The following is a 27,253-nucleotide window of genomic DNA, read 5'->3' on the forward strand; positions in this document are numbered from 1 at the left end:
GGTGTACCGGAGGACAGGGACAGATTTAGCATAAGGCAAGGATAGGAGGTGGGTAGTTCAGGTCCAGAAGAGATTAAAAGTCCAGACCAAGTTTTTGTTTTAACCAACCAGTTGAGTACTCTGTGACTGTGACTCTTTATACTCAAGTGGTTGGTTGAAACAATATCTTGGTCTGGACTTTTACTCTCTTCTGGACCTGAACAGTCCATCACCTGGGGCCCCCAAAAACTAGGGGCCCTTTAAAACTAGATACTAAAACTTTGATACTAAGACAAATTGTGAACAGACGTAGAGAGAACACAATTAAACACATATATGGAAATGCGGAATCTAAGCAGGGGTGGAGAAAGGTATAGGCCTGTAGCCTTGGGCCACAAAAGAGTTAATCTCCTTAAATTTGGTTGATCGATCGACCGGCGCAATGTCCCCCCTGATGAGTTTTACCACTGGCACCCCGTCCCTTGATTAGCATATTATTAATGTTCCTTCATTTTAAATTCTTTCTTGTTTCTCTTTTAGCATCAAAAAATAGCTCAAATGTCCCACTTAGGGGGCCCCTTATCCATGTAAGCCTAGGGCCCCCCCAGAGAAGTTAGTCTGCCCCCTGCTGGAGAGCGTCCAAATGGACCGCATGTTTTAGGGGGATGTTACCGATGCCAGGAGACTTTCCGAACCATTTGTGACTGGCTGTCGGATATGAAAGGACAGCTGTGAATGAGGGAATTCTACATACCCACTGCGCTTCTAACCGGATCGGGACTTGGGATGTGGTCTTAGTATCATCCCTTTGTGGCAGCCAGCAGGACTCGAGGACGATGATACGAGCAAATACAGTGCTTTGTTTGTGCAGTGCATAGCATAGCACTGCAATGCCCGTGAGTTTAGCTGAAGTCATAGAAGCCTGTCTAATAAAGCGTAAAAGTAGTAATGTCCTCACACGGCATATTTACAGCAGAGGATTCAAACAATTTTAATGTGCTCTAACTGTCTAATACCTTCATTTAGCATTTCTTCTGGCCAGCTTGACTTAGAGCTTTCCCAGTTTTGGCCAAGCCTGCCGGGATTACACCCGGGATGACTGGCGTGGCTCTCCGCCGGCGACGCCTTGCAGTCGCACGCGTCCGCGTTGCGTCATTGTTTGCCGCCTGCAAAATATGGACACAATGCGTAGGTGGGAGGAGCTTTCAGAAGCATTTTAACCGACCAATCATCATATCCAGTTCATTAGCATGTCTCATTGTAAAACATTAGGGAATCAGGATCCAAAGCCTCTAGTGTTTGGGAGGGGAGTCTCCTGGGTGCCCCGCATTTATAATTATGTGCCAAAGTTTACAATTCAGGGAGAAGGATTATAGCTACAGTGAATATGACCAAGTTGCATTCCAATGACCAGATGACCAATGAGCGAAATGGCGATAAGTGAAAATCACGTTAGCCTAGGCATGACGGCGACGGCGATTTTGCTTCAACCTTCCATACTCGGCTTCGTTTATCCGTCACGGAGCGGGCGTTTCTGATGACATTTCGTACATTCTACTTCAAAGATCTCGCTCACTCCGGCGTGCATCATTGTCAAGCCTACGGAGGTTTGGCGTAAATGATCACATTAGCCGGAAGATGATTGTTTTTTTTTCACCGTCGTGTTTGCGAATGCTTGCCAACTGAGGTAGCTGCTAAACGAGGTGCAAAACGCTGGTTAAGGAACACTAGCTATCGCACACCACTGGGTTGTACTGACCTCGGGGCGCTTCAGAGCCGCTTTCCAGAGGTGGCGATTTCAGGTCCAGAAAGTAAAAATCCAGACCATGATTTACCTTCAACCAACCAGTTGAGCATAAAGAGTCACAGTCACAGAGTACTCATCTGGTTGGTTGAAACAAAATCTTGGTCTGGATTTGTATTTTCCGGACCCGAAATATCCACCTCTGCCGCTTTCCGGATGAGTCGTCGACCTACGGCTGTTTCAGGTGACTGAGAGACATCTGTGTTCCTGGAAATGGCAGAATGCTATTAAATGCTAATGAAAGCTCACACTCGTGACTCGTTTACCGTGGGACGTTACTGAGGTCTGGCTTCCGCTCTCCGAGGGCACGCGAAGCAGGAGAAAACTGCAGCACGAAGGAAGACCAAGATGTCCGACGGTGCATCTGAGCAATGGCGAGATTTTATACTTCAACATTGTTTCTTAACTAGTAACCTTAAGCAAGAGATTTAATCCATATGCTACCGGGCCAGTTACGTATACAGACTATTTATTTACCCTATAAATAAATATTACATTGGGCTAACTGAAGTTTCAATGCTTCTTCCATAAGATTAGGTAGTGTGTACATTCATTCATTCATTTTCCATACCTGCTTGTCCTATGCAGGATTTGCAGGGGGGTCCGGAGACGATCCCGGAAACTGTGGGGGGGGAACAACTTGGGGAGGGGCACCAACCCACCTCAAATGTATATTTTTACTTGTACAGTTGTAGTATCTGACTCCCAGCAGTTAATCAAAGTAATATTAAAAACTCTTATGCAGTTTTACCAGTTACAAAAAGTAAAACTAATGTATCCATCCATCCATGGTTCTTCCAACCAATTATTCAGGGTCATAAGTGAACTAAAGCAGATTTCTGTATCACTAGATTGAGCACCAGCATGAATTTGTTTTGAGAAATACATAGAAACACAATGAGCACTAGTACACTACCCAACTGTACAAAAAGAAGCACAAGATGTGCTTGTTAAACCTTTGCTTTGTGTGTGTTTGGATTATGTTTGTTTTACATTACCGGATCTCCCCCACAAAGTAATAAAAACCTGTCATTTTGTGGCGATCATTTTTCAGGTCCCAATAAAAAAAGTAAAAATGCCAGAAGTGTCATATTTTGTTTGGTTACTTATGGTTAAGGTTAGGGCTGGGTAGGGGTTACGGTCGTCATTGTTGGGATTAGGAATTTGCCCGTAGAAATGAATGAACAGTCCCCACAAAGATACAGATCTCTGTGTGTGTGTGTGTGTCTGTCTGTATGTGTGTGTGTGTTGCTATTGTGTTTTATGGAGTCTAGGACCGGTTTCCTGTCTCCCCGGAGGTTGGAGGACACAACGTGAATATAGTCATTATTCAAAGCAACAGAGGAAGGCAGAAAAGGCTTTTTGTTCCCCGAGCCGACGAGGAGCACGGAAATGGAGCTGCCCTTCTGTGATCCCGCCACAAATTCCTGTCGGTGGTGGGAGGCGACCGAATCACACGCCCAGTGGTGTTCAATGAACGTTTGTAGCGAATGCCTTGCCTTGTTGTCTCTGCCTTGGTAGTGTTTATTTAAAAGCTTCCGGTCTGTGGAGGCTCCGTTGCAAGCTATATCTGGGGTGGGGGGGGCAGGTCACCAAGGTCATGGGTACAGTTAATCTTGGTGATTAATTTAACTTGTCAACCACCTGTCTTATGCTAACATCATACTTATTGTTATATTGATCAAAAATAACACCACAGGAATTCCGGAACTCTGATAAATTTAACAATGAAACAAAAAAAACGTACATCACGGGCATTTTCTGGATACGACAACAAATATTGTTCTCCTAAATGCAATTTGAAGCATTTCAGACATCCGGGGCAGACCGCCACCCAGCGGATCAGGAATTCAAAGCTGTCTTCTGCTGCATAGCATGTCACTGGGAAATTTAATTCGGCCGCCATCTTGTCTGACCTGGCATGGTTGGAATTCCTGTTGAGCCAGAAGCGGGGAATTGTTCAATGGAGAGAAAAAGGTCATTGATGTGAAATGTGTGAAAATGAGGTGGCGCCGTGGAGGGGGGGGGGGGGGCACCTAGAAAATGCATGTGGAGCATAAATAGAGTCAAACACTGGCATCTTTATTGTGTGCTCAAGTTACACCAGGTGATCTTTATTGCCTATATATTTGTTTACTACTGTCAATCTCGCCCTTTAAACAATCTTTAAACTAGCCTTTGACACTCATGAAATGCTTGTAATTGTACTTCTGTATGCCATAGAAACATCTGACAAAAAGATCTACAAACACCGAAGCAGCAAACGTCGTGAAAACCAATACTTGTGTCATTCTCAAAACTTTAGGCCACGACTGTAGATATTCGGTCATTTCAGGCACACTAGAAATTTAAAACCACCTGGCACCTGGAGATGTTTGGGGCAAAAATAAAATCCAGCGGTATAAAAATTGCCTTTGACAGCGTTTCGCGGTCGCCGTCCACAAATAAGACGTGGCCTGACATTTAAGGGCAATGAACAGTTCCTCATGTATGACATGTTAAGGTACAAAAGTGTTGCCTCTGGCAAATTTTCTACTCGGAGGATTATTGCCCTGCATAATTTTGCTTAATATATCTAAAAGACATGTTCTGGGCACCAAGGAGCAAATAATGAATATTTCTAAGAAGGTAAGATGTAAATTTGATAGATGTTCAGCCGGGGGGGGAAAATAAATGATCACTATAAATTGCACACACATGTTCCTCGCGGTTGGATTTCCAGATACATGCACTTTGACAGGCTGCGATGCTGGTTAGGTATGCCAGCAGTCATTAGGTATGCTTCACATGTGTAAAAAATATACAAAGCTACATAGCTTCTTTATACATTGATATCGAAAGTGTATCACATGTGTTTATCACAGGCTGAACAGGAAAGGAATTCTGGGAGCCTCGAGGGGGGTGGAGTTATTGATGGTGAAGTGTGCTGGCAGACTCATAAACCCACTGAGAATTTGGAGGTTCCCTCCCAGGCAAATGACTGGGGTCCTCATCTGGATTGACCAATGGCTTTTTAAGGAGCGGCAGGCAGGTGCCTCAGCGGGCCAATCAGCAGTCTAGGAGGAGGACAAGCCGCAACGCCGATCGTCATTCGCGGTTAGCGGATGGAGACGCGCGGCGGTGCTTTGCCGTAGTGTTTCCACGGCGCCGGCGCGCGCCGCCGGTCCTGCACGCCCGGTCATCGCTGCTGCGTGAGCTACATCAGCCCGGGAAGCGTCTCGCGGCTTCATTAAGGGGAGGGGGGGAGCAGCGGCTGTCGAGGTCACGTCACTCCTCTCAGACAGGGGCACCATGTCGGAGGCAGAGTCAGCGGGGGGTGGGGTGGTGGGGGGGGGAGAGGGGTCGGACAAAATAAACAAAAAAGAGAGAGAATAAAAGCCTGTTTGGGGCTTATTCAAAGGAAGCACCATGAATGAAGAGGGCAGCCGAGGATTCTGGGATGCAGACTTTCAGAGAGAGAGAGGCTCGTCAATAAAGGGTGGAAAAGACACAGCAAGAAAACATTTTAATACTATTTATGCATTCTAATCGCTGGCAGTGAACAACGAATTCCACTCTTGTTAATTTTAAGCAGCAGCCGTTGAAGGCAGCGTCGCTGCATTGGAGGAAACTTAATCTGCCTGATGAAGCAAGTGAATGACCTACTATGGTCGCCCTTGGGTGGAGATGCGTCTTAGGAAATGGGGGGGCGGTGGGGAGCCACAGGCCACAAGCCAGGCTGATGGAGGGGGGGGGGGGGTCCACTTCATCGTTAGCATCGATAACGTCACTGTTTCCGGTGTGTTTCTCTAGCGACCTTAATTAGCGTGCATATCTGTGCGGAAGTGATACTTTATATGGTGACATAACACTTCTGCTTATCACTTATCCGCTGGGAAATACCAGTAAGGAATTTAGCAAGGTGACAGCATCGCCCAGGATCGTAAGGCCTTTAATAATGCTTAGTAATTATAAGGGCTAAATACTGTGTAATAATGCATCTCAGCCCTGTGCAGCCGCAGCGCCGAAGGTGTCCTGAATTTTTAGCATGACCTTGAAGGGGTGTTTTTTTTTTTCCCCCCCCTCCCCAGCTTTTTACACCGGCCCCAAAATGGAAACCGCATCCAACTCTGTGTGACAGGAATCCCCCAAACCATTATAAAGCCACCGCGAGGGCTCTGCGGAGGAGCGAGGGGCCGCAGCTTTGCGGAAGAGACGGGGCGCGGGGGGGGGGGCGTCAGAACCAGGGGGACTGAAGCCAGCACGTTTGCCGGGAAACCGGGGGGGGGGGGGGGGGGGGGGGCGGGGGAGCCGGGGTCAGCGTCGTGATGAACGACCGGCCGTGAACCTGAAGTGCATCACACCGTAAAGGCGCCTGGACCCCCCCCCCACCCCCACCCCCCAGGACAGCAAAATAACAGAAAGCTGTAACACCAGAACTGGGACCTAAGTATATTTAATACACACCTCCTCCACACCTACCGGAGACTGCAAAAACAAGAGGACAGAACATGTGTGATAAACCGATTCAGTCGCCTGGTTTACACCCATAATAATCATCTAGACCATATGCTACCTGAGAATAGGATGAGAATAAAGGAATTATATACAAGACAAATGAGTACGTTATCTCACCGTGGGTCGTTATGAATTACAATTGCAGAACATAATCTAAATTATTGAAATATAACAGAATATTTAATGTCTAAGCAAAAAGAAAATGTACAGTGCGGTAATATGTACAGTAGTGTAGTAATGCTAGGATATATCTTGGTGTACCTGGAGTACAGATATGAATTCTGCAAGCCTAACATACATCAGGACTTCATGTAATACAAACACTTTAAACGCAGGAGCTCCCCAGTCCTTACTTGGGTTTGCGTGACTTTAGTGTTCTCTAGTGGCCCGGTGAGATATGTCTCGTATATGAAGCTGCACTTGGCTCATAATGTCATAAAACACCCTAAACTCTAATCTGGATTAATGTATGTGAAATGGGATGAGGGAATCTTTGTGAAAGCCGAGACAGACTTGCTGACGTACTTGCATGATGCGACTACTTGCCATAATAATCCGGCAACTAAAAAGAGCTTCAGGTATATTCTTGCGTGTTTCACATTCAAGCGACGCGACCCGCTGGTAGGATTGTCTGCCGTAGAAAAATTCTGTGATCTCCTTTCATCCGCTACACTTTAAGCAGAGCTGATCGCACTTAGTTGAGAGAATAAAGCCCTTATTGATCTTTTTCGTGTGAATTGAACTTGCGATGCATTTTAACGCATTATGACTTATAAAAGTATCCGTAACGCCTTGGAAATCTTGCTTTCGGCCGAAGTTCTGCGCGAATACTGTAAGCGGCTCCTTTGATCTTATTAACCAAGCGTGATGAATGGGGACCAGCAGGTCTCCCTAAGCCAGACTTGAAAGGTAGAATCAGAGGGAATGAAGATATAAAGCAGGTAAAGGAAATAAAGAAATGCTGCGGCAAGGCAAGGCAGATACGGTGTAAAACGATCGCCGGTAATTAATTTGTCCCACGCAATGGACCGGCGTCCATCCAGGCTGTCCCTCAAACCACGTGCGTCCTGACAGACTCCAGGCCTACGTACGTCACCCTCTATTGGATAAGTAGATTTATGGGAAATGGATGGGTGACCTCGTTATAGGCAATTCTGGAAGAGTGTTCAGTGTGCTAAAATCTGATTCAAGCTTATCTTTATTCTAGGTGGCGTTATTCTATGCAACAATGGAGATTTCGGTAGCCTTCTGTCGCCGTGATTTGAGTATCGCTTTGCTGTAAATCAGCAGATGGTTTTTTTCTGGCGTTCACGCCACTCCTCATAGTGAATAACCTGTTCTGCAACGAGAAGGTTTATGTCGGGTATTCTTACGAGTAATCCCCTCATCCCCAAGCAGCAGATGATGCCTACCGATGCATTTCACAGCAGTAATTCATGAATTCATGATGCAATGCATTCGTTTGATTATAATTTATAATGTCTGACTGAAGTTTGACTGGTAATGGTTTATGTGTTCATTAAATCCATGTTGACAGATGTCTCGCTAAAATTATGAAAATTAGAAAAACTGCTTATTACGTCAAAAAAACGAAACCCACTGAACAATTCATTATCAATAGTACATTATCAAGTCAGATTCATAGTTGTCTGAAACCTACACGATCAATATGGGGTGAGAGGTTAGGGCCACCTAAGGCACGACTCCGTTTCAGAAATTATACATATATAACCATAATAAACAGACTTATTGTAGGAAATGTTTATAAAAAAATCTGTGACTGTAGTAAAAAGAAAAACTGAAAATGCCAAAAGTCTTGTATTTTGTTTGGTTAGCTATGATTGAGGTTACGGCTGGATTGAGGTTAAGGTTGTCAATGTCGGAGTTACGGATTTCAATCTGGAAGGTCCTTCAACCATAGACGGCACTAATTAAATTACACATTAAGTTCAGATTCTTTATGAGAGGTTCGCGTCGACTCCAGACACTTTCCGAATGTGCGAAGTAAATGAAACATGATCGGAGTGTAAATAAGGGCACAACATCCTGATTTCCTCCTTAATTTTTTGTTCACCTGAGGAATCACATCATACATTTTTATATGACAGTGCTATTTGGGTGATGCAGGCCTTTGCGTGACAGTATCTTTTATGATTCTGATTAAATCCTCCATCACTGTCTCTTGCTAGGGGACTGTGTTTTTCAATTCAGCTATCGGACTGTAAAGATGCCAATGGGACCCTATCAGCTCTAACCCATCCCTTGGTCCCTTTGACCTGCGTGAAGAACGCATTAAATCTTCTCTTCCCGTTAAATCTTCTTGTCTGGTGTGGGGGAATGACCATGGATTTACAGCAGACATGTAGCCCCGACGCCCAGAGGCGCTGATGCTGGTGACAAATCCTCCTTCCCAGGTCCCAGCCGCTCTGGCCCGTGATGCCCACACTCAGTGCAAAAGTGGAATGTGGCCGAGTTTCTTACCTACTTGTGTAGTTCTGGCAGCTTCTCAGACCTCAGTTCTCCTCACATGACCCAGTTCTTCTGGAAGTCCTTGTCCCCCAGGAAGCCTATCACTTGAGACAGTCCTTGTCCTACTAGAACCATACTACGTGAGACAGTCTTTGTCCTCCTGGAACCCTATCACTGGTAGATGGTCCTTGTGCCCCAGGAACCCTATCACTGGTGACAGATCAAGTCCTCCTAGAAGCCAATTACTAGAGACCATCATTGTCCTACTAGAACCATATTACTCGAGACAGTCTTTGTCCTCCTGGAAACCTATTAATGGAGTAAATTCTTGTCCTGCAAGAACCCTATTACTTGAGACGGTCCTAGACCAGCAGGAACCCTGTCACTGGAGATGGTCCTTGTCCTGCAGTGACCATATGACTAGTTATAACCATGCCTCAAAAATGACACCATTTGAGCACTTACAGAATGCAGAGAACCAAACCAAGAGGACCAGGACCTTGATGGGACCCTGGGGGACTGCAGTGCCTTTATTTGGGCTGTGACATTTCCGCAAACCAACACACCATACCATAGTCTGCACAAATGGCAAGCAAAAGTTCCTTACAAAACCTCTCAGAACAGCAGACCCAACATTACTAAAGGAATATTTCTTAATTAGAGATGAACACATTTAATACCTTCTTGGAGGATTATACTCGATTTCAATTTAACACCGAAACAAAATTTATACCAGATTCCTTTTAATCTTAAAAAAATGCAATTATACAGCTTTGTAATAATTACATATTAAATTTCTGCCCACTTAAGCCGCACATACTAAAAAAAAAAAAAAAAAAAAAAAAGGTTTATCGGTTGGGAACAACAAAGAACTTTCAAAAAATTTTGTATGTAAAACACCAGGAGTCTCATCACAACAGTGTAGAGGCTGCAGTTTCTACAGTTGTTGTCTTAAAACTGTATCCATATATGAAGACTTACCTCTAAACCATGAAGTCTATACAATCTTTTCCATATACAGAACATCAGGAAGTGTTCAGTTTGGGGGTAAAAAAAAAAATTCTATAAATACAATTATAATCCACACTCAATGGGGCATAAAACAGAGAAAACAGACACACTGAGGCTTCAACAAGAGAGCGAGGAACGAAAAAAGTCAACATTCAATGTCACGCTTAACGACAACCATTAGGTCTGATATTGATGTATTTGTTTCTCTATTTTCACAATGGATTCGCTTAATTAGGCCTGTGCCACGATAAGCATGCCTTTTTTCACCAAGATACACATAACAGTTACTTGGTATCCGATGCTTCAGGAGTCGGTCACAATGACATCGGAAGGGATGACTTCACTGAAGCCATAGTTATTTAAATAGATTACATATATAGGCCACCAGCGATTAGAATATGGGAGAAAAAAATATTATGGCATTTAAATCCACTGACATCTGCATCATTTAACTGGCACGTTAACAGTTCAGCCTGACAAGCACATTCTTCATAACTTATATGGGCCTTTTAAATATTAATCTCCTAACTGCTGCGGAAAAAGGGAAAAAAAAAAAACAAACTCTGACTGAGAGGCAAACATTTCAACATATATTATTGCTGATATGTATACAAATGTGCAAAACCTGTATTTAATTGAAAATATAAATGCACTTCATTTATTAGAAATGACAATCTAGAGTAATCAAGGCAGGTATTTTTACCCTCTGAAATAATCCTGAATTAAACAGAATTATAAGGCTGGAAAAAAATTAGGTCACTTAATTGTATATTCGAATACTCCCCAAATCCACTTCAATGTCAATATACTGACATCATTAACCCTGACAACCTTTAAGATAAAGAAAGACAATAGAGCCAAACTATCACCACACCTGACCAGCTACAAAATATAAAGCCCCCCCCCCTCAATAAACAGTAATGGTATCATATTTAAAAAAAAAAAAGAAGTTTATAAGCACCCTGGCACTAATCAGAAGATGTAGTCCTTGGTTGCCCTGAGGGAGGGCATGACATCGCTGACGTTCTGGTCCAGTCGCCGATACTCCACACCCTTGGAGCAGAAGCCGTCCCTCCATCGACGACTGTGGACCAGGAGGAGGATCTGAGGGCAGGCAATATAGAATCTTATATACCAGGAGGAGGATCTGAGGGCAGGCAATATAGAATCTTATATACCAGGAGGAGAATCTGAGGGCAGGCAATATAGAATCTTATATGCCAGGAGGAGGATCTGAGGGCAGGCAATATAGAATCTTATATACCAGGAGGAGGATCTGAGGGCAGGCAATATAGAATCTTATATGTTTGCCTTTCCCTGCGGTCCTTCCTTATGAGACAGGATACAGGAGCGTCTGGTGTCTGCCTGTTTTTTCCTCCATCATCCCATAAATTAAGCTAGCTAATTAGTCGCTGACTGAATTCTTCATCGATTTTACCCAATTTGGCAAATAACAAATCAGTTTTTGAAAAACACTATTACAATATGTGTAAGGCATTTATTTAAAACTACTTTTAAAAATTGTTATAATAAATTGTTTTAATAGTCAACAGCTGTTGCAGAGGGGCTCGATATATTTCGGTAATACTTGTTTAAAGAACAAATTGGTCTATGGCGCCATCTGCTGGACAGAGCAGAAAGCGTGTGACTTCTGTCTCAGTAATGTTTCATTGTCTCTAAATAAGGAAGTTTGGCCTTTTGCAAGAGATAGAAAGCACGCATTGTAAAAGATCACATGCTTATTCGTGTCCAGTGATGTGTAACCTGCAGGCTAACTGCAGCAAACAGAAAACTTGAGGCATACCTTTATATATAGGCCACGTACTATAGTGGTATGCAAATTTCTTGACAGCACCCCCCCCCCCGGAGCTGATATATTTGTCCTGATCATACACACACACAGACCCCAAATAAACTTTAATTATTAAATAAAATAAAATGCAATTATTTTAATCAGTGTCATACAACATGTACAAGCATATAATGTATTCAGATTATTTTTAATATTTCTAAAGAGTGCAACTTTGAAGTAGGTCTGCCCTGAACTCTAATTCCTCTCTCTGTAATTCCTTCACTCCCCACGGTTTGAATGCTCTGCTCTCAGGCCTTACCTTTCTCTTGTTGTGGTAGGTAATGTACGCAATGGCCACCAGGAAAGCAAAGATGACCAGGTGGAAGAAAAAGTGGGAGTCTGCATCCTCATAAATGGATGTTGAGAGGACCCCATTCTTCTCTTGATTGTAAAGCCCATCATCATCATCCATATCTCCTTTAATGTCACCCATGTCAGTCATGTCACCGTCGTCACCCATGTCAACGAAGTTAGTTGTGTCACCGTCACCCATGTCACCGTCATCATTGTCACCAACGTCAGTCGTGCCACCGACGACAGTCGTGTCACCCGTGTCACCGTCATCATTGTCACCGCCAGTCGTGTCACCGACGACAGTCGTGTCACCCGTGTCACCGTCATCACTGTCACCGTCACCCGTGTCACCGTCAGTCCTGTCACCGACGACAGTCGTGTCACCCGTGTCACCGTCATCATTGTCACCGTCAGTCCTGTCACCGACGACAGTCGTGTCACCCGTGTCACCGTCATCATTGTCACCGTCAGTCGTGTCACCGACGACAGTCATGTCACCCGTGTCACCCTTCTCTTCACCCTCCCCCATGTCACCCTGAGTGGGGGAGGAGCTCAAAGGCTCATCTGAGGAAATTGGGCTGCTGAAGGGTCCGGCTGGGTCTGCAGAGGGTGACGGGGGGATGGTAGGTGGCGCTGTGGTAGCAGCCTTTACAAATGTGCTGCTTAAGTTGTCGACCTTCTGACTGATGCCACTTGGGACGGAGGACACAAAGGCTGTTGCTCCAGGGGGGCTCTTTGGAGTCACTGGGTTATCCTCTGAACGGTTCCCTGGGTTACCGGAATTTGGTGGTGAGTCTGGGGGTGTTTCATCATTTTTCCCCACACCTGTTCAACAGATAAATGATGACAGTGAATTAGCTGCGTAGTCTTTAAAGAACAGCCCCAGATACAATAATGAAAAACATAGCCAAGCAAACCATGTCAGGCCATCAGTGATCTGTGTGATTTTTGGCAAAATGTTTAGCTATCACTAAATGATTATTTTTTTATTATTTGCATTGTCACATTGAAAGATACTGAAATATATGCAGTACTCAATGCAGGAGTGAAGTAAATGTTTCAAAAAATTCTAAGCCAAAGAATATAGTCTACATTTGACTTTATTTTAAATTTTACTCTTTATGTTGCGTTCATAAGTTAATCTTTTTACTTAAAACAGCAATGCTATTAATTACACATCAGTTCTCTCCCAGACAAATGAGATGTGAATCCCTTCAAGAACTGGTCTAGGCCTTGTGCTGTGTTCCATTTGAACTCGGAAGTCGGTAGTTGTAAATTTCATCTGGAACTGCCCCTGAAGTTGGAATTCTGACTTGAAAAGTAAGAGAATAACATCTTCAACTTTGGCCTGAGAATTCAAGATGGCTGTGCCTTTTATGAACAGAAGTGAAAAGTATAGTTATATACTGTTTATTAGCACTTACGTCTTATTTGTGGCTCATTAAATCGTACAGTACTGTCCAACCTCTATCTGTGGACTTGTTGCTATGGTGTTTTTATGCTCAAAATATGCTGTTATCAACTGATATTGCTAACAATGGCTAACACTGAACCTGCCTAGAATAGGGGCCCGTTTCAGAAAGTAAGATTTCTTGCCTAGCCGGATAACTTGTCGGATTTAAGGTAGTATTTATGGTAGTATTAGCAAATGAAGACAAAGGCCATTTAAACCGGGGTAACTTCATCCGGCTAAGCAGGAAATCCTGCTGTTTGAAACAGGTCTCTGGTATTGCTAAATGACTTTCGAACTTTGTTGTTGTTGTACTAGAACGCAGTTAACTTGGGTGTGATGTCATTCCCAGCTCCAACTTCCAAGGTAAAGGGAATGCAGCGACAGAGCTGTTGCTCTCAGGTAGCTGGGTTAATTTAAGCTAGAAGTCATGATTGTCCAATAGGAATGCTCCTTACCTAAACTCTTATTGGACAACCATGACTTCTAGCTTAAGTTAATCAAGCTAACTGAGAAATCTATTTAGTAGCTAGAGTTTTAGATTAGAAAATAAAATTAAAATCCATTTATATGAAGTCTAACCACAGATGTTGGTGGGTAAAGAAATAACTCAAGGCCAACTGCTTCTGGCTGAAAAGCCTCTTTATCCAACAATCAAAGACCCAATTAACTGGTAGGGATCATGTGAGGAATGTATGACACAAAAATTCAACTCTGAGAAAGAGACAAAATACCTCACTGTGTCCCTTTAGCAAATGTAGTTGTGAAGACAAGCAAGGTAATCAAAACACAAGATGCCCATTCTATAGACACTATTTGCTTAAGCATGTGAATAAATCATACCTATATTTGTCTAAAGTATTTGCTTTTCATTATATATTCTGGACTGCGAACAACTGACATTATTTTACAGGTGCTTGGTCTGTAATAAATCAATAACAAAAGAAACAGAGAAGACCCCAAAATTAAACAAAACAAAGACCCTGTTTTAAAAGCCTGATGCATATTTACCACTGCTCCACACCATACAAATATCCTTTGTCTTGCTGACCTCAAACAAAAGTAATGTTTTTCTTTATTTTGGGTGTTCACTCTGAATATCAACGTAGATATCACTATTATCCTCCACACAGACCTCCACATGGGCCCATAAGCTCATCGGTGAAGGCCGTCTGCCAAATGCCAGTCAAATCCATATAAACGCAAGGCACTGTGGTACTCAATTTAGGGGGAGGGGGGATTCCACTCATGAACAGGGTTCTCAGGAGCCCACTGATAAGGTATTAGCACAGACTAGGTCAAAGTGAGCAAGAGGAATCTAACAATTTGTTAAACCGAGGAAAGCTCTGGGGCTTGAATGAAGCTTTATTACTTAAAACTTGGGCATACAGCCGCTGAACAGAGTTGTTCTGTTGACATGTGGGGCCTGTAAGATTTCAGGAGCCAAAACAAATTAGAATCGTTTCATTTCATGTTTATCAACAAAGGTGGCATTCATACAATCAAGCCCTTCTCTTTTCTCATTCTCTAACTTGCATTATGTATGAGAGAATTATCCGGCTGCAGACACGCAGACGAAAGCCAAACAATTTCAACAAAAGTTTACAAACAACCAATCAAAATGAGAGGGGATTTCAAGGTTCTCCTACACAAATCTCTCATAACTTGCATTTGATCAAAGTTGCGATGAACTCACCACTATTCAGTCAGTAATTCCGAGCTACAGCAACGCAAGCAATTACTCCAGCTGAGAAATGACAACTCTTTCTTCAATGGAACGATTCACACGTTTGGTTCAAATTCAGGAACCTTTTAAGTGTTCATGTGTTCAAGCCAAGATGCCGGGCGAAGGAAATTGTGCTCACTGTTTCACTGCAGGATTAGCAAACTCACCAAGATAACCAACAACACCAATGAAACCTGTAACATCCAGCCCAGTGCTTCGTTCCTACTTTTTATGAGGTTTAATATGTTACACCCCACACCAGCCCCAACGACTAGCATTTGTGGGCTATGTCTACACAACATTTGGGTTGTCATAGGTGGGTAAAATACCTGCAACCTACGCGATTATCTCAGCTGCCTGGCTCCCCTGAGTGAGGCTCGTGTTACTCGTCTCCATGAAAGTAGTGCAGTTGGAGACAACATCAAACACCAAGGCAACTCATCTGCTCAGACTGTGTATCTAACTCACCCATTTCTTCATCCGAAAATGCACTTACAGGATATGGACTGAAATTCTTATTGGGTTTAACCCATAGTAAAGAATCTCTTAAGACTTTATAACTGAGATTAACCATGAATTCTGTAATTATATAAAATAAAGGTCTAAGTACTTGCTGCAGTTAATAATTACTATCAATATTAAAATCAATCATCTGCATGGTCTTGGATAACCGAGTCTTAGTGAACGGAACGGAACGCAAAAAACTGGCCAGGGAACTCTGCATTTTCTACATTGTTTTCTTCTGAAGAATGATTCAAGTAATTTCAGGGTAAAATTTTAAAATGCAATGATAATGATCGCTTTCATTCCATTTTATGAGTCACGACAAATGGCAGTGTTGTGTCATGTTGCTAAAAGGAGTCTATTTCAAGCGCTTCAAAAGTGCAACACTGACGACATGGTTCAAAAGAATACTAAAAAGAGGAAGTTGTAAAAATGCACGACCTTTCATAATATGGGAACTGAATCCCTTCTGAAATAGTTTCATTTCACACGCAGAAATAGGTACAGGAACGGGCTCCGCTGAGCAATTTAGAGACACAAACAAGCCGGCAACGCGACACTAAAGGGCACCTCTAGGTAAATAAGCATCTGGATTGTGGTCAAACACACCCTACCTGCTGTGCAGACGCTCGATCAGGCTGAACAGGATATATTACCGGCTCCAGATCAGACAGCGAGATGCTGATAAAGCGCAGGCCACACATTAAGACTGCCGGCAAAGGCTTATATTTGTGTTCATCGAAGACATGTCATGATAATTGTAAACAAATACATGCAATTGAAGTAAATAAGCATATAAGCACAGAGAGAGGGGGGGAAAGGGGTTGTATATTAATTGACTCCGTAAAGTAGACACTTAACCAGCAGACAGTCTAGATTAACTGAGCGTGAAAGGGTGTGTCGGCCAAATGACGCGAAGTCGGGTCGTATTTTTGTACACATATACAAAAATATATAAGCGATAAAGATGCAGCCGGGTTTGGTGAATACTGAGTGACTATTGAGCATTAAGGAACTAAGGGAAAACAGTGCGCATCCATCATCAGGAAACAGATATCCGGTGCCGTTTAAATCTGATCCAAGTTAATGAAGTCGCCGGAGTGCAACCACAGGTAACCGTCCAGAGCCGAAAGTGACCGCAAGTCTGCGTTCAAATGCCAGCGGAGCGGCCGGAACCATCCGCCGCGCAGTTCGGCTTAACCAGCTCCTTTCCTCACTGGTTGCAAAACCAAGCTTAATTCATTTCTGAGGCACCCAAGTCACTTACCTGACACGCATACCAGGTGAGAGGCGTACAGCAAAGTGAGAATCGACACCACGGAGCGCATGGCCGTGTACCGAACTGTCCTGCTCACGACCGCCATCTTGAGCGCGGAAACGCGGATGCGCGCTCACGATGCGCGAGTCAGGGAACGCGGAGGAGAAACTGCGGCGTTAACTGTCAGTGAAACTGGCTGGAGTGAGCTAAATTCAGCGTCCTCATCAGAAGCCAGTGGGTGGATCTTACGTGTTTAGGGAAATCTACCTTTAACCCCTCTCCCCCTTTAGAATTTTCAGCCAAAAACAAATATTATCTGTCCAACAGTCATGGGCGTGATGGTCACATGATTAAAATCGTCCATACCTCTGTATGTGACCGCAAACTTTTAATACTTACAGGAACGGTCAGTGGTATGCAGTTCCGGAGAAGCCGGTTTCACTACTTAACCCCCCTTGCAAAACACGCAGTCACCACTGTATTTTAATAAACCCGGCATAGTATGTGCCCCCTCCCCCCGTTTGCTGCAAAAAATTAACCATAACATGTAGCTGTAGTTTGCAAATTCGATTGCCCAATACTTCCGTGAACCACGAAGCAGTCGATATACAGTAAGGTGTGTATTATGTGACGTCAACTTAAAATAATTTCCCGTTCGATATTTTATATTCCCGCTGCTTTAAAACAGTTACCGATAGCAGAGTTAATCCCACCCCTAGGTTTAAAAGTGTCCTTTACCGAGGAAATTCCTATTTATGCACACTTAGCCCTTACCCTGAAGCCAGCAGTACTTCAAGAAAAAAAAGGCACAGATCAGATTAAGGTAATTGTTTTATTACTATTATGGGAATAACAATAGTCAAGTATATAGGTGTTTGTTCCTGTTTTGAACTTAAGAACGGAAGACATTTCCCATGAAAATGTACCTATTCTACCAGAAGCATTTCTGTGGATCGGCAGGCTGTGTGAAGGGGTAATCTTCTTTTTAACTTGACCCTCATTAACCAGAGCTCTGCTTTTAGCCCACGAGAAGACGGTAAGAATAGGACATCGTAAAATATACATACTTTTAACTACTTATAATGTGACGAGACCCACACATACAAAGTGAAACACACAAACTTTTAGTGCCTTGGAGAATTACTGTTGCATAAGTGTAGGGCGACCAAACCAACACGCAAAGCGATAACTAATCAACGCATCATGTCGTTCTTGATTTTTTTTCACTAATTCATGGCAATATTTCACATTTTCCAAATGCAGAACGTAACCCCAGTACCCAGAGCCAACACTGTGACGCATGCAACAGCCCCATCTAGTGGACAACAGATTCTACAAGCAGTTTCACATCGCCCTCTCCGATTTGTTTTTTTGACCAGCCTTTTTCACGGAGCAATACAAGAGAAAATAAATTAAATAAGCGCTCGAGTGTCGTGGAATGATCATGAATTTAAGAAAACGAACTCAATTAGTGTTTTTTTCTGTGTAATCATATAGTCATCTCAAATTCTGCACCATGTGATTCTTTCCTGACATTAACACTCTTTCTACAATGAACTAAACAATAAAATAATAATAATAAAAAAAAAAACACTGGCTTGCCATCTTGGTACACCTAACGGAAACACAAGGTGAAGAATGTAGCTAATAAAATATTTGGAGGATATTGCAGCACTAAATTATTCTATGCCTCAAATTCCAGCCCTAGTCCCAGTTTATGACCACCTGCATTGATGTTCTTTCCGTCCAGTAGGGCAGACAGGGTCAGCTTTATACCTACGTAGGAAGGAATGGACAATCTGTCAAATAGCGATCAGAGGAATTCATTAATCTCTTTTGTATCCGATACTTTGAGTGAAACTGATTTGCCAAACACTGAGAATCGATGATAAAACTTCACCTGGCTTCAGAGTTTGAGTGTAGCCCAGTCCCACAAGACTGGAATTATTGACTTTGGCCTACAGAAGGAGAGAAAAAAAAAAGACGAAAACAGCGTTAAGAAAGAAAAAAAAGTGCACACCAATTTACTTACAGGGCTCCTGAAGGGACTTAAAATTTTTGTAAAGGTTCCTTCGGGGGCTTCGTATTTACTCAATGAATGACCTCAAAGTAAACATATACATTCAAATGTTCTTCACGGAATATAGTATCCAATAACATTTAGATTGGATCAAGTCTTCAGTTAGAAACAGAACCTATTCATCCTGTACTATGGATCCATATTAAATAATCTACCTTCACATTACGAGCCTCATTGTACAATTCTGCTTTTTTGCTCAGATCGGACTCGCCCATCTTGATGGTTTGCATTCATAATTACAAGTGACCCGTTTCTAACTTGTGTGAATGCATCTGCCCTCCGAAGCGGCACGCATGCGCGGCTTCATACGTTTTTGCACGAGTCATTTTTTTTTTGCATCAACAGCAAAAAACGCATTTGTGAGACGACTCTTGGTACCAAAACCGACACAACGGACGTGCTAATAGCTAATGTACTCATCGCATGCTGCTCTGGAGGACAGCAAACGGTTACATGATCAGGTTGAGAAGGCGAAAAAAAGCCAGATTGCTAGATTGTGCCGTTTTCGCAACTATGCTGGTGCTGAGGGCAGCACTTTGCACAAGCAAAGTTCTCTCAGTACCAAGAACACAAAGGTTGTGCTTGTGGTCTTGGCAAGGCCGGTCTTGCTAACTTGTCCCCGAAGAATGAACTTGGGGCGCAATGAATCATGGGATCGGTCTCGTTCGGTAAGGATGCATCCTTGATATTTGTGGCGGAGCAAGAACAACATCAGGGGATTTTTACAGCCCTTTGTACTACTGTGCTTGAGTATTAGAACTGGTCTTCGGCGATGGAAGATGACGTGAAACAGGTGCGCCAGAACACAAGTACGGTCAAGTACGCATGTTGAGATTCACCCCACGTGAATTCGAATCTGACCGTCGTCATGCACGTCGCACGGCTATGATCTAGGGCAGGGTTGTTCAAATCACGGTCCTCCAGGTCCGAGCACTGCTGATTTCCCAGCCTTCCTTTACCTGTGAGCCAGGTGTGAAGCCTCTGACCAATCAGAATCAGTAATTATTAAATTGACTACCTAGGAGACCTGAAAACAAGGGCTGGATTTGAAATCGAGGTGCAGATTTGAAGAACCCTGTAATAGCCCATAAAAAACTGTAACATTTCACATACAGAAAAGGAAGCATCGGCGTCGATCTGGTATTTAGCAGCGATGCCAAAGCGGGTGTTGCTGTTTCCCGCCGTCCAGGCCAGGTTCACCGCCGTCTCCAGCTTGTCGTTCACCTTCTGGTAAATGGAGCCTCCGAATTCCGTGCCGTCGTTGCTGTAACACAAGCCAGGCTAAGCGATCTGAGGACAGGCAGGTCTTATCACAGACTGAACCAATCAGAAACGTATCCCTGATGTTTAACAGTGTCACACTGTTTGACTAACAAATTACCAGCCTCTTCAAAGCCAATAGCTCCTCTCTAATGTAACATTTACCGTCTATCCATCCATTTACCCAGCTTTTGTACCCGCTTGTTCTATGTAGGGGTCTGGAGCCTATTCCTGAACAGGGAATAGGCAGGGAAGTACCCAGGATGGGGCGCGAACCCACTGCAGACTGCACACTCACACACCATTCACTCACATGTGCGGATAATTTGGTAACTCCAATTAACCTCAGCATGTTTTTTGGACTGTAGGGGGAAACCGGAGTTCCTGGAGGAAACCCCATGACAACGCGGGGAGAACATGCAAACTCCACACACATGGAGCCATGGCGGAGACTCGAACCCTGGTCCCAGAGGTGTGAAGCGACATTGCTAACCGCTGCACCACCATGCTGCCCGCGTCCACCATTATACTGTAAATTAAATGATTAACATTAATTACACTGATCTTTTTCTCAGAAACAGAAAAAGGATTTACAGAGGATTAGTGCCCTCCCTCAGCAGACAGGCCCTTTCATGGCCGGCGATAAATTACATTGTCTTCCTTTGATAACAAGGCACGGGGCAGCTGTCTTACCCTACGGAAAGCGAGTGTGTAAAAATAGCTGGTGTGCGCCCACTGGCAAACGCACTCACACATTGGTGTGCAGCTGGAACTCGTCGGTTTTGTATCCCACGGCGAAGTTGCTCTGGGTGACCCTGTTCTTGCCGGCCTCGAACGTCGTCTGGTAGCCGGCCAGCCAGCCCTCGTAGCCGACCACCAGGGCCCCATGCAGGGCCGTCCCGTTGATATCGTAGTCCACGTCGCAGCCCATGTTAATGTGCTCCCGCTTGTAGGCCGTCTTGATCTTCCCGCTCTTCTTTCTGCATCGGAGGGGGAAAGGACAAACGTGAAGACCCTGCAAAAGACTACAAGTCCCATGAGCACCCGGGAGCACAGCCCAGATCCTTCGGCGGGTCTTATTCTGCATTCCACGTGAACTCGGAAGTCGGAAATTCTGAGTTTCTGGGCAGAAATTTCGCCCAGAGTGCCCCCTGAAGTCAGAATTCCCAACTGGAAAGTCGGAAGAACCTCTGCAACCCCGATCTCAGAATTCAAGATGGCTGCACCCTTCATCAGCAGTAGTGAGAGCTGTAGTTATACACTGTTTATTAAACTCTTATTTGTGTTTCATTAAATTGGTTATACACTCAGTGATGTCCAACCTATCTGGGGACTTGATGCTACAGTGTTTGCATGCACAAAACACCATGCAATGTTTTGTTACCAACTGATATTGCTAACGATGGCTAACAACAAACCAGGGTAGAACTGGGGCCTGTTGCAGAAAGCAGGATTTGTTGCTTAGCCGGATAACTTGTCAGATTTAAGGCAGACTGGGCTAAATGTAAGTGAACGAAGATAAAGGCCATTTAAAGTGAGGTACATTAAATCCAACAAGTTATCCAGCTAAGCAACAAATCCTTCTGTTTGAAATCCTTCTGGTCTTGCTAAACGGCTTTCCGACTTCTTGTACTAGAACACAGTTAACTCGGGTTTGACGTCATTCCCTGCTCCCCCTTCTGACCTCCGCGGTAAACGGAGCGCAGCATAACTGAGTGACTTTTTAAACACCGTTTGCCCGAAGCCCTTCGGGTTACTTCCCCAGATTCCAGAGCGTGGGCCGGATTCACCTCACCCGGTGTTCGGAGAGAAGGAGGAATCGAAGGTCAGTTTCAGGCCTTTGAGCAACTGTTGGGGGGGTAAAGAAACAAACGGTACATGAGCTATCACCATGGCAACAGCAAGGGCCTCTGAATTATGGGACACATTGACAACAAAAAGCAAGGGGGTGGGGGGGGGGGGAATCACCTGGTCCTCCAAGGTGATCTCTGTGCCCAGGCTGTTATCCGTGTTCCACTTCTCCGTGAAGGTCAGCCCATGCTCCGCCCACTTGTACTTGGTCTCCAAGCTGCCCATCACTTTGCTGGTTTCCGTGTTGGCCGACCCCGAGCTGGTGAATTCCTGACAGAATCGCAGACGGATGAGACTTTCGGCAAAAGCATGAGCCATGTCTGCCCCGGTCCAAGGATTAGGTGAGAGGAGGCTTGGAAACGATCCTTCTAACATGCTTAAGGACTTAAACATCAGTCTGAAAAATTATGATAAATGCTATTGGTCAGTAATCTGTTAATACTTCAGTAGTTCTTGTGCTACACACTTGATGAAAGGGAGGCAACAAAGTCCGCTTCCTCTTGTGGAGGCGGAACTTTCCCATCTCCACGTATCGAAAAGAGCTCGGTCCTCTCTCGGAAAGCCCGGCTTACCAGTCCATTTTCCGACTTGGTTTTCAAGTCCAACTTGATAAGGCCGAACCCTGCAAGTCAGGAAGTTGTTCGTTAATTAAAATGGCTAATAAGGAATGAGCTCACCAGAGCAGTCACCTAAGTCAGCAAACTACGATAACGGCCATGTGTTTGTGGTCTAGGTCAGTACAGATTACAGCACCTTTTAACCTGAACTGTGCCTTTAATTAGCATCTCTCCATTTCATTACTGAAATGTACATTTGGTACACACAGCACATTTCAGAGGTCGCTGCCCTATTTTAACCAATCAGTCAATGAATACAGAGTAACAATGTATCAGCTGAATAACGCCCATTTCAGGCAGCAGGGTGCAACGTGCACCTCGGGCCAATGAGAGCCATAATCTCGCCTGTGCTGTCAGGCAATTGGTCCATCAGGAAGATGATGGAGAAATACCAAACAGGCCCCCGTGCACGGCTATCAAATAAGGTTGCTGCCGTGACCGTGGCAGGCTGGCCACAGCAGGTACGGCCCACGCTAAACACAGAGAGCGGCGTTTACCGTATCCCTTGGTGAAGATGTCCCTGGCAGACTTGCCGAGGTCAGCGTAAGTGGGCGGTACTGCCATGATCTGCAACGAGGAGAAGAATCTCAAAAGCAACAGAACCGGACGGCAGCAAAACCGACAGCAGCAGGACCCAGAAATAGCGTGGAGCCGGGGAATCGGGTTTATCGCAGTGACACCTAGGAGAACCAGTGAGACCACACTGCATTAATGAAATATGTGGAGGTCACCCGGGGCTGACGTGACTGACGGCACACACGCATGACTAACCAATCAGGAATGAGGAGGCAGGAAAATGGCTGCCTTTGGGTGACAACAATTTCAAGTCACTGAGCCTTTTGGCCCAAAACTGAATACAGATAAAACACATTAAGTCTTATAAAAACATCTTAACGTGAAGATTTAATGTTTACATTTACATTACATCAGAAAAAAATCCCAAAGAAACAGCCCTATTTATAAGATAAACCATTCTTCACATTATGTCTCCGCTGACACTCTGTTGACAGATTAAACACTGTCACTCTGCAAATACAGTAATTATGAATTTATGAAACATTTCTCATATTGATAACCAGCAGGCGTGCCGCACAGACAAGCGATTACTGACACGCCTCAGAACTATCTCAGACTCACTCAGTGTACTTAGAAGTCGAAAGATATTCTGACGAGTTTAAAACCAGCCCATCTATTCTGAGAATCACCCTCACTTCAAGAAAAGCTAAGAGTACAGAGTTAACACTAATTCCAAGATTTCCTAAATACTAAATATTTCCTCATATCCCCCCCCCCAGTAAGATGCATTAGGGGAAATCCATCAATTGTACTGGGTTAAAAATGAAAGACAATAACCTTACACTATAAATAACTAATGGATTATTGACAATGATCATGAACTGTCAGACATTTCAAACAATGAACAAAGCCAATTTGTATTCAACAGGGAGGGGTACAGTCACCGAGATCAAAGGGAACGTTCCACTGAATCAGATCTTTAATCCACACGTATTCTACAGCTGTTAGGCAGGACTGACTCGCCCTGCAAACCACTGGAATTTGCTCTGAACATGCGACGCTAATCCGAGGTGTTGCAGATACAATCTGGCACATGAATCAGAAGGACTTGTCGCCAAGTTTCTTAGCTTGTCTTGAGGTAAATGGATTAGGGTGCAATTCCTTGCCACCTACGCAAGGGACATGTAATTTTTTATTTAACTTTTATAAACTATCAGCTGAATAATTTTGTATAATTTAAACCAAATGTGTCGGTTGAGGAACAGTGTTCTGATATTTATACTGACCATCACATATTTACTTAAGACATTGACATTGTTTTAATGAAAACAATCAAAACACTGATATATCATTGTGTTGGATTTTTACCTGACTACTTGGAGCAATGGCAAACTGAAAGTGTACTTTTTAGGAGCGGAGGAGATGATTTGTCTGTCTAGCAGCTATATAAAGACTAAATTACAGAACCACTCGGCCCACAAACACCAAAAATACCCATTTTTACTGTCAAAAGACCAGAAAAGACTAACAATGCCTCTAATGACATTGAGGGGGAGATATTGCACTACACATACAGCTACGTGAATATAAAATACGTATTAATAAACCTCTAAAAAAAATAATACAGGGAAAAAAAAACTCTACATGCAAGCTACATCTTCGTTTTATAAATATACATGCTAAGCGGATTTCCTGTGACACGGTCGGACCACCAAGGGGCACGGGGGAGGGGGGGGACGGACACACGACCCAGATCTTGCCGAATAACGGGAAAGGTGACAGCACGGAATGCAAGAAGTGCACAGAAAGTACGACTAAATGGAGCAGTTTTCAATGGAGAATGCGTTTTTATAGCATGACCATATGTTTTTTTTGTTTTTTTTTTTTTTACTCCGAGGGCAGGACGCAACAAGAGAGGTCAAAGCAACAAAATATGCGCACATAAAGTATTCTGACTAGAAAGCAAAGGACAACATAGTACAAAGCGAAATACTGCACGTTTCAGTCATTGTTTCGTCCCAAAAAGAGGACCCTAGTTTTCATTAACTTAAAATGCTGACAATCGGCTTGGCCATGAACAAAGCCCTTCCGGACAAACTACGTTAACGCTGCGAAAATAGCTGGGAATTTGCTGTTTATTTGCGATCGATATTTTGGCTGGCAGATGAGCACATGGCCACACGGTGTTGGTCGTTAGAACTATGAGAAACGATAACTGTGCGCGACCTTTATCGGTGGGGGCCGGGTACATAAGAAGGTCATCCGCGGCGCGGCCCGGCGTCCTCCACACGGGGGACAGGGGGTGTTCACACGCGATCAAATCAGAATAAACCTCGCCTCAAGTTTTATTTAAGCAAGAAACAGATATTAAGCGATCAGATAGATATAAAAGACGGTGCATGATCCGAACCCGATTTAATAGATGGGGTCTGAGGGGTGTGTGGTGGCAGCATGCATTTAGACAACACCCACATTCATGGCCCAATGGCCTGGAAACGTTGCTTTTTCCAGTACATCAAAATTATTTTGCGATTTTGCAAAAGGAACTATAGCAGGGAAACGCGACAGGCCTATAAAGGACCACCGCGGGGATGAATGACCTGCTAACCGGCTAGCTAGCGAGGCTTATGCGACTTTTCAGATCTGCCACGTTTTGACATGGTGCCGGGTGGAAAAAAACGGACTAAGTTAACTCGCAGTGTTTGCCGTGTAGCGGGTCCGAAACGCGGATTTCTGCTCGCGCTTCGGCACGCCGAGGCCGAGCGACAAGACACCGAGCTCGCGAGCCCTCCGCCGCAGCTCAGCATCAGCAGTTCGCCCCTTCTTGTATAACCGACTAAAAACCGAATTCTCCACTAAAAACAGGGTGCAACACTAACTGTAATCTAAGAACTGCGCAAAATGACGAATGCAATGAATAAAAATACAACGTACCTTGGAGAGTGTGGGAAGAGCCCGTTAGAAACGCACACTGTGGACCAGATGACGGCAGGGGAAAGGGGAGGTGTTATACGCGTAGCCTGAGAGGTCCATCCCTCCCAGCGTAGAAAAAGCCTGTAATCGCTGATCCACGATCGGCAAATAGCTAGTAAATTCTGACTATGACGCTCCAAAACTGTCCCAGTGTCAGTGCTTGCTTGGGATCGCCACCGTTTGTCCTTATCCGCACCTGTGATTGTAGGAGGCAGACAGACGATTAAGGAGAAACAAGTGGCGGCTAACGGTCACATATGTCGGGAGCTAGTACCATTGAAATGTCTGGTAAGGTTTATTTGTACTATTCACTACATTTTAGAATAATTATACACATCAAAATTGTAAAATAACATATATGCAATTACGCACTGGCCAAAACATTATTAAACAAAAATGAAAATCATTTGTTGTGGGGGAGAAGCAGCTCTGTGGGTTGGGACTCAGAAGGTTGTTGGTTCAAATTCCGTAGCCTGCAGTGTGATCCCACCTTAACCCCAATTGCTCCAGGGACTGACTGACCCTACTGTCTCCTCTACGCCAGTTCCATGAGGTGGCCTCCTGGGATGCTTCAGCTGTCCTGAAGGAGGTCCCACATATACGCTCATTGGCCGCTTTTCTTTCACTCTCTCGTCAAATTCCTCCAAAACCATCACTATTGTGTTTAGGTCAGGTGGTGATGTCGTGATGTGACGCTATCACTCTCCTTTGGAAGTGGCTTGGCGTGTCCAAACTTTTGACTGGTACTGCATAGCATACTACTGACCATATGCAGAATTTCAGACGTAGAAACAATTATTAGTAGCAACTATGTAAACAACAGACATACACCAATAGTATAATTATTATTAATTATTAATAATTAGAAATAAATACAGTATAGCTACGTAAAGGTCTAAAATATTATGTGAAACAAAATGATGGAATAATTGAGTGATGATTAAAATGAGTAATAAAAGTATGTATTTATTTGTATATTGAAATTCTGTATTTTCAAAATAAAACGATTGACATGTATGTTTAGAAAAGTGTCTTTAAATTTAAATATGTAAAATACCATACATTTATCTGCAGAGATATTTATTGACGTTACTTCCCGCTATACGCTGTGT

The 27,253-nt window shown here is 43.8% G+C and overlaps 2 protein-coding genes across 4 annotated transcripts; both read right to left on the bottom strand.

Moving 5' to 3' along the window:
* Nucleotides 1-9,475: 9,475 nt before the first annotated feature.
* LOC111839549 (uncharacterized) lies at nt 9,476-17,061 on the bottom strand. Of its 3 annotated transcripts, XM_072706581.1 has the most exons (4): nt 16,854-17,054; nt 12,244-12,731; nt 11,872-12,213; nt 9,476-10,864 (listed from the first exon to the last, which is right to left on the bottom strand). In XM_072706581.1, the coding sequence occupies exons 1-4, from the start codon at nt 16,948-16,950 to the stop codon at nt 10,733-10,735; spliced, it is 1,059 nt and encodes a 352-aa protein (XP_072562682.1). In that variant the 5' UTR covers nt 16,951-17,054; the 3' UTR covers nt 9,476-10,732. The 3 variants fall into 3 exon arrangements, with proteins under 3 accessions (XP_072562682.1, XP_023659338.2, XP_023659340.2); XM_023803570.2 differs by having other exon boundaries at nt 11,872-12,731; nt 16,854-17,055; XM_023803572.2 differs by lacking the exon at nt 9,476-10,864 and adding an exon at nt 10,959-11,036 and having other exon boundaries at nt 11,872-12,731; nt 16,854-17,061.
* Nucleotides 17,062-17,657: 596 nt separating this feature from the next.
* Nucleotides 17,658-26,262, bottom strand: vdac1 (voltage-dependent anion channel 1). Its single transcript, XM_023803575.2, has 9 exons — nt 26,103-26,262; nt 23,150-23,219; nt 22,608-22,657; nt 22,153-22,305; nt 21,980-22,032; nt 20,937-21,164; nt 20,038-20,188; nt 18,745-18,802; nt 17,658-18,620 (listed from the first exon to the last, which is right to left on the bottom strand). Exons 2-9 carry the CDS (start codon nt 23,214-23,216, stop codon nt 18,529-18,531), a joined length of 852 nt encoding a protein of 283 aa, XP_023659343.1. The 5' UTR covers nt 23,217-23,219; nt 26,103-26,262; the 3' UTR covers nt 17,658-18,528.
* Between the last annotated feature and the right edge of the window lie 991 nt (nt 26,263-27,253).

This window comes from Paramormyrops kingsleyae, chromosome 24 (assembly GCF_048594095.1).
Source record: "Paramormyrops kingsleyae isolate MSU_618 chromosome 24, PKINGS_0.4, whole genome shotgun sequence".
Taxonomy (NCBI): domain Eukaryota; kingdom Metazoa; phylum Chordata; class Actinopteri; order Osteoglossiformes; family Mormyridae; genus Paramormyrops; species Paramormyrops kingsleyae.

Coding starts and splice junctions, on each gene's coding strand:
- LOC111839549 (XM_023803570.2), bottom strand. CDS start 16,950: ATGGCGGTCGTGAGCAGGACAGTTCGGTACACGGCCATGCGCTCCGTG. Junction 12,732..16,853: donor TCACCTGGTATGCGTGTCAG/GTAAGTGACTTG, acceptor TCTGTTGAACAG/GTGTGGGGAAAAATGATGAA. Junction 10,865..11,871: donor CCTACCACAACAAGAGAAAG/GTAAGGCCTGAG, acceptor GCCTGCCCTCAG/ATCCTCCTCCTGGTCCACAG.
- vdac1 (XM_023803575.2), bottom strand. CDS start 23,216: ATGGCAGTACCGCCCACTTACGCTGACCTCGGCAAGTCTGCCAGGGAC. Junction 22,658..23,149: donor CATCTTCACCAAGGGATACG/GTAAACGCCGCT, acceptor CCTGACTTGCAG/GGTTCGGCCTTATCAAGTTG. Junction 18,803..20,037: donor ACGCCGATGCTTCCTTTTCT/GTATGTGAAATG, acceptor CTCCTTCTGTAG/GCCAAAGTCAATAATTCCAG.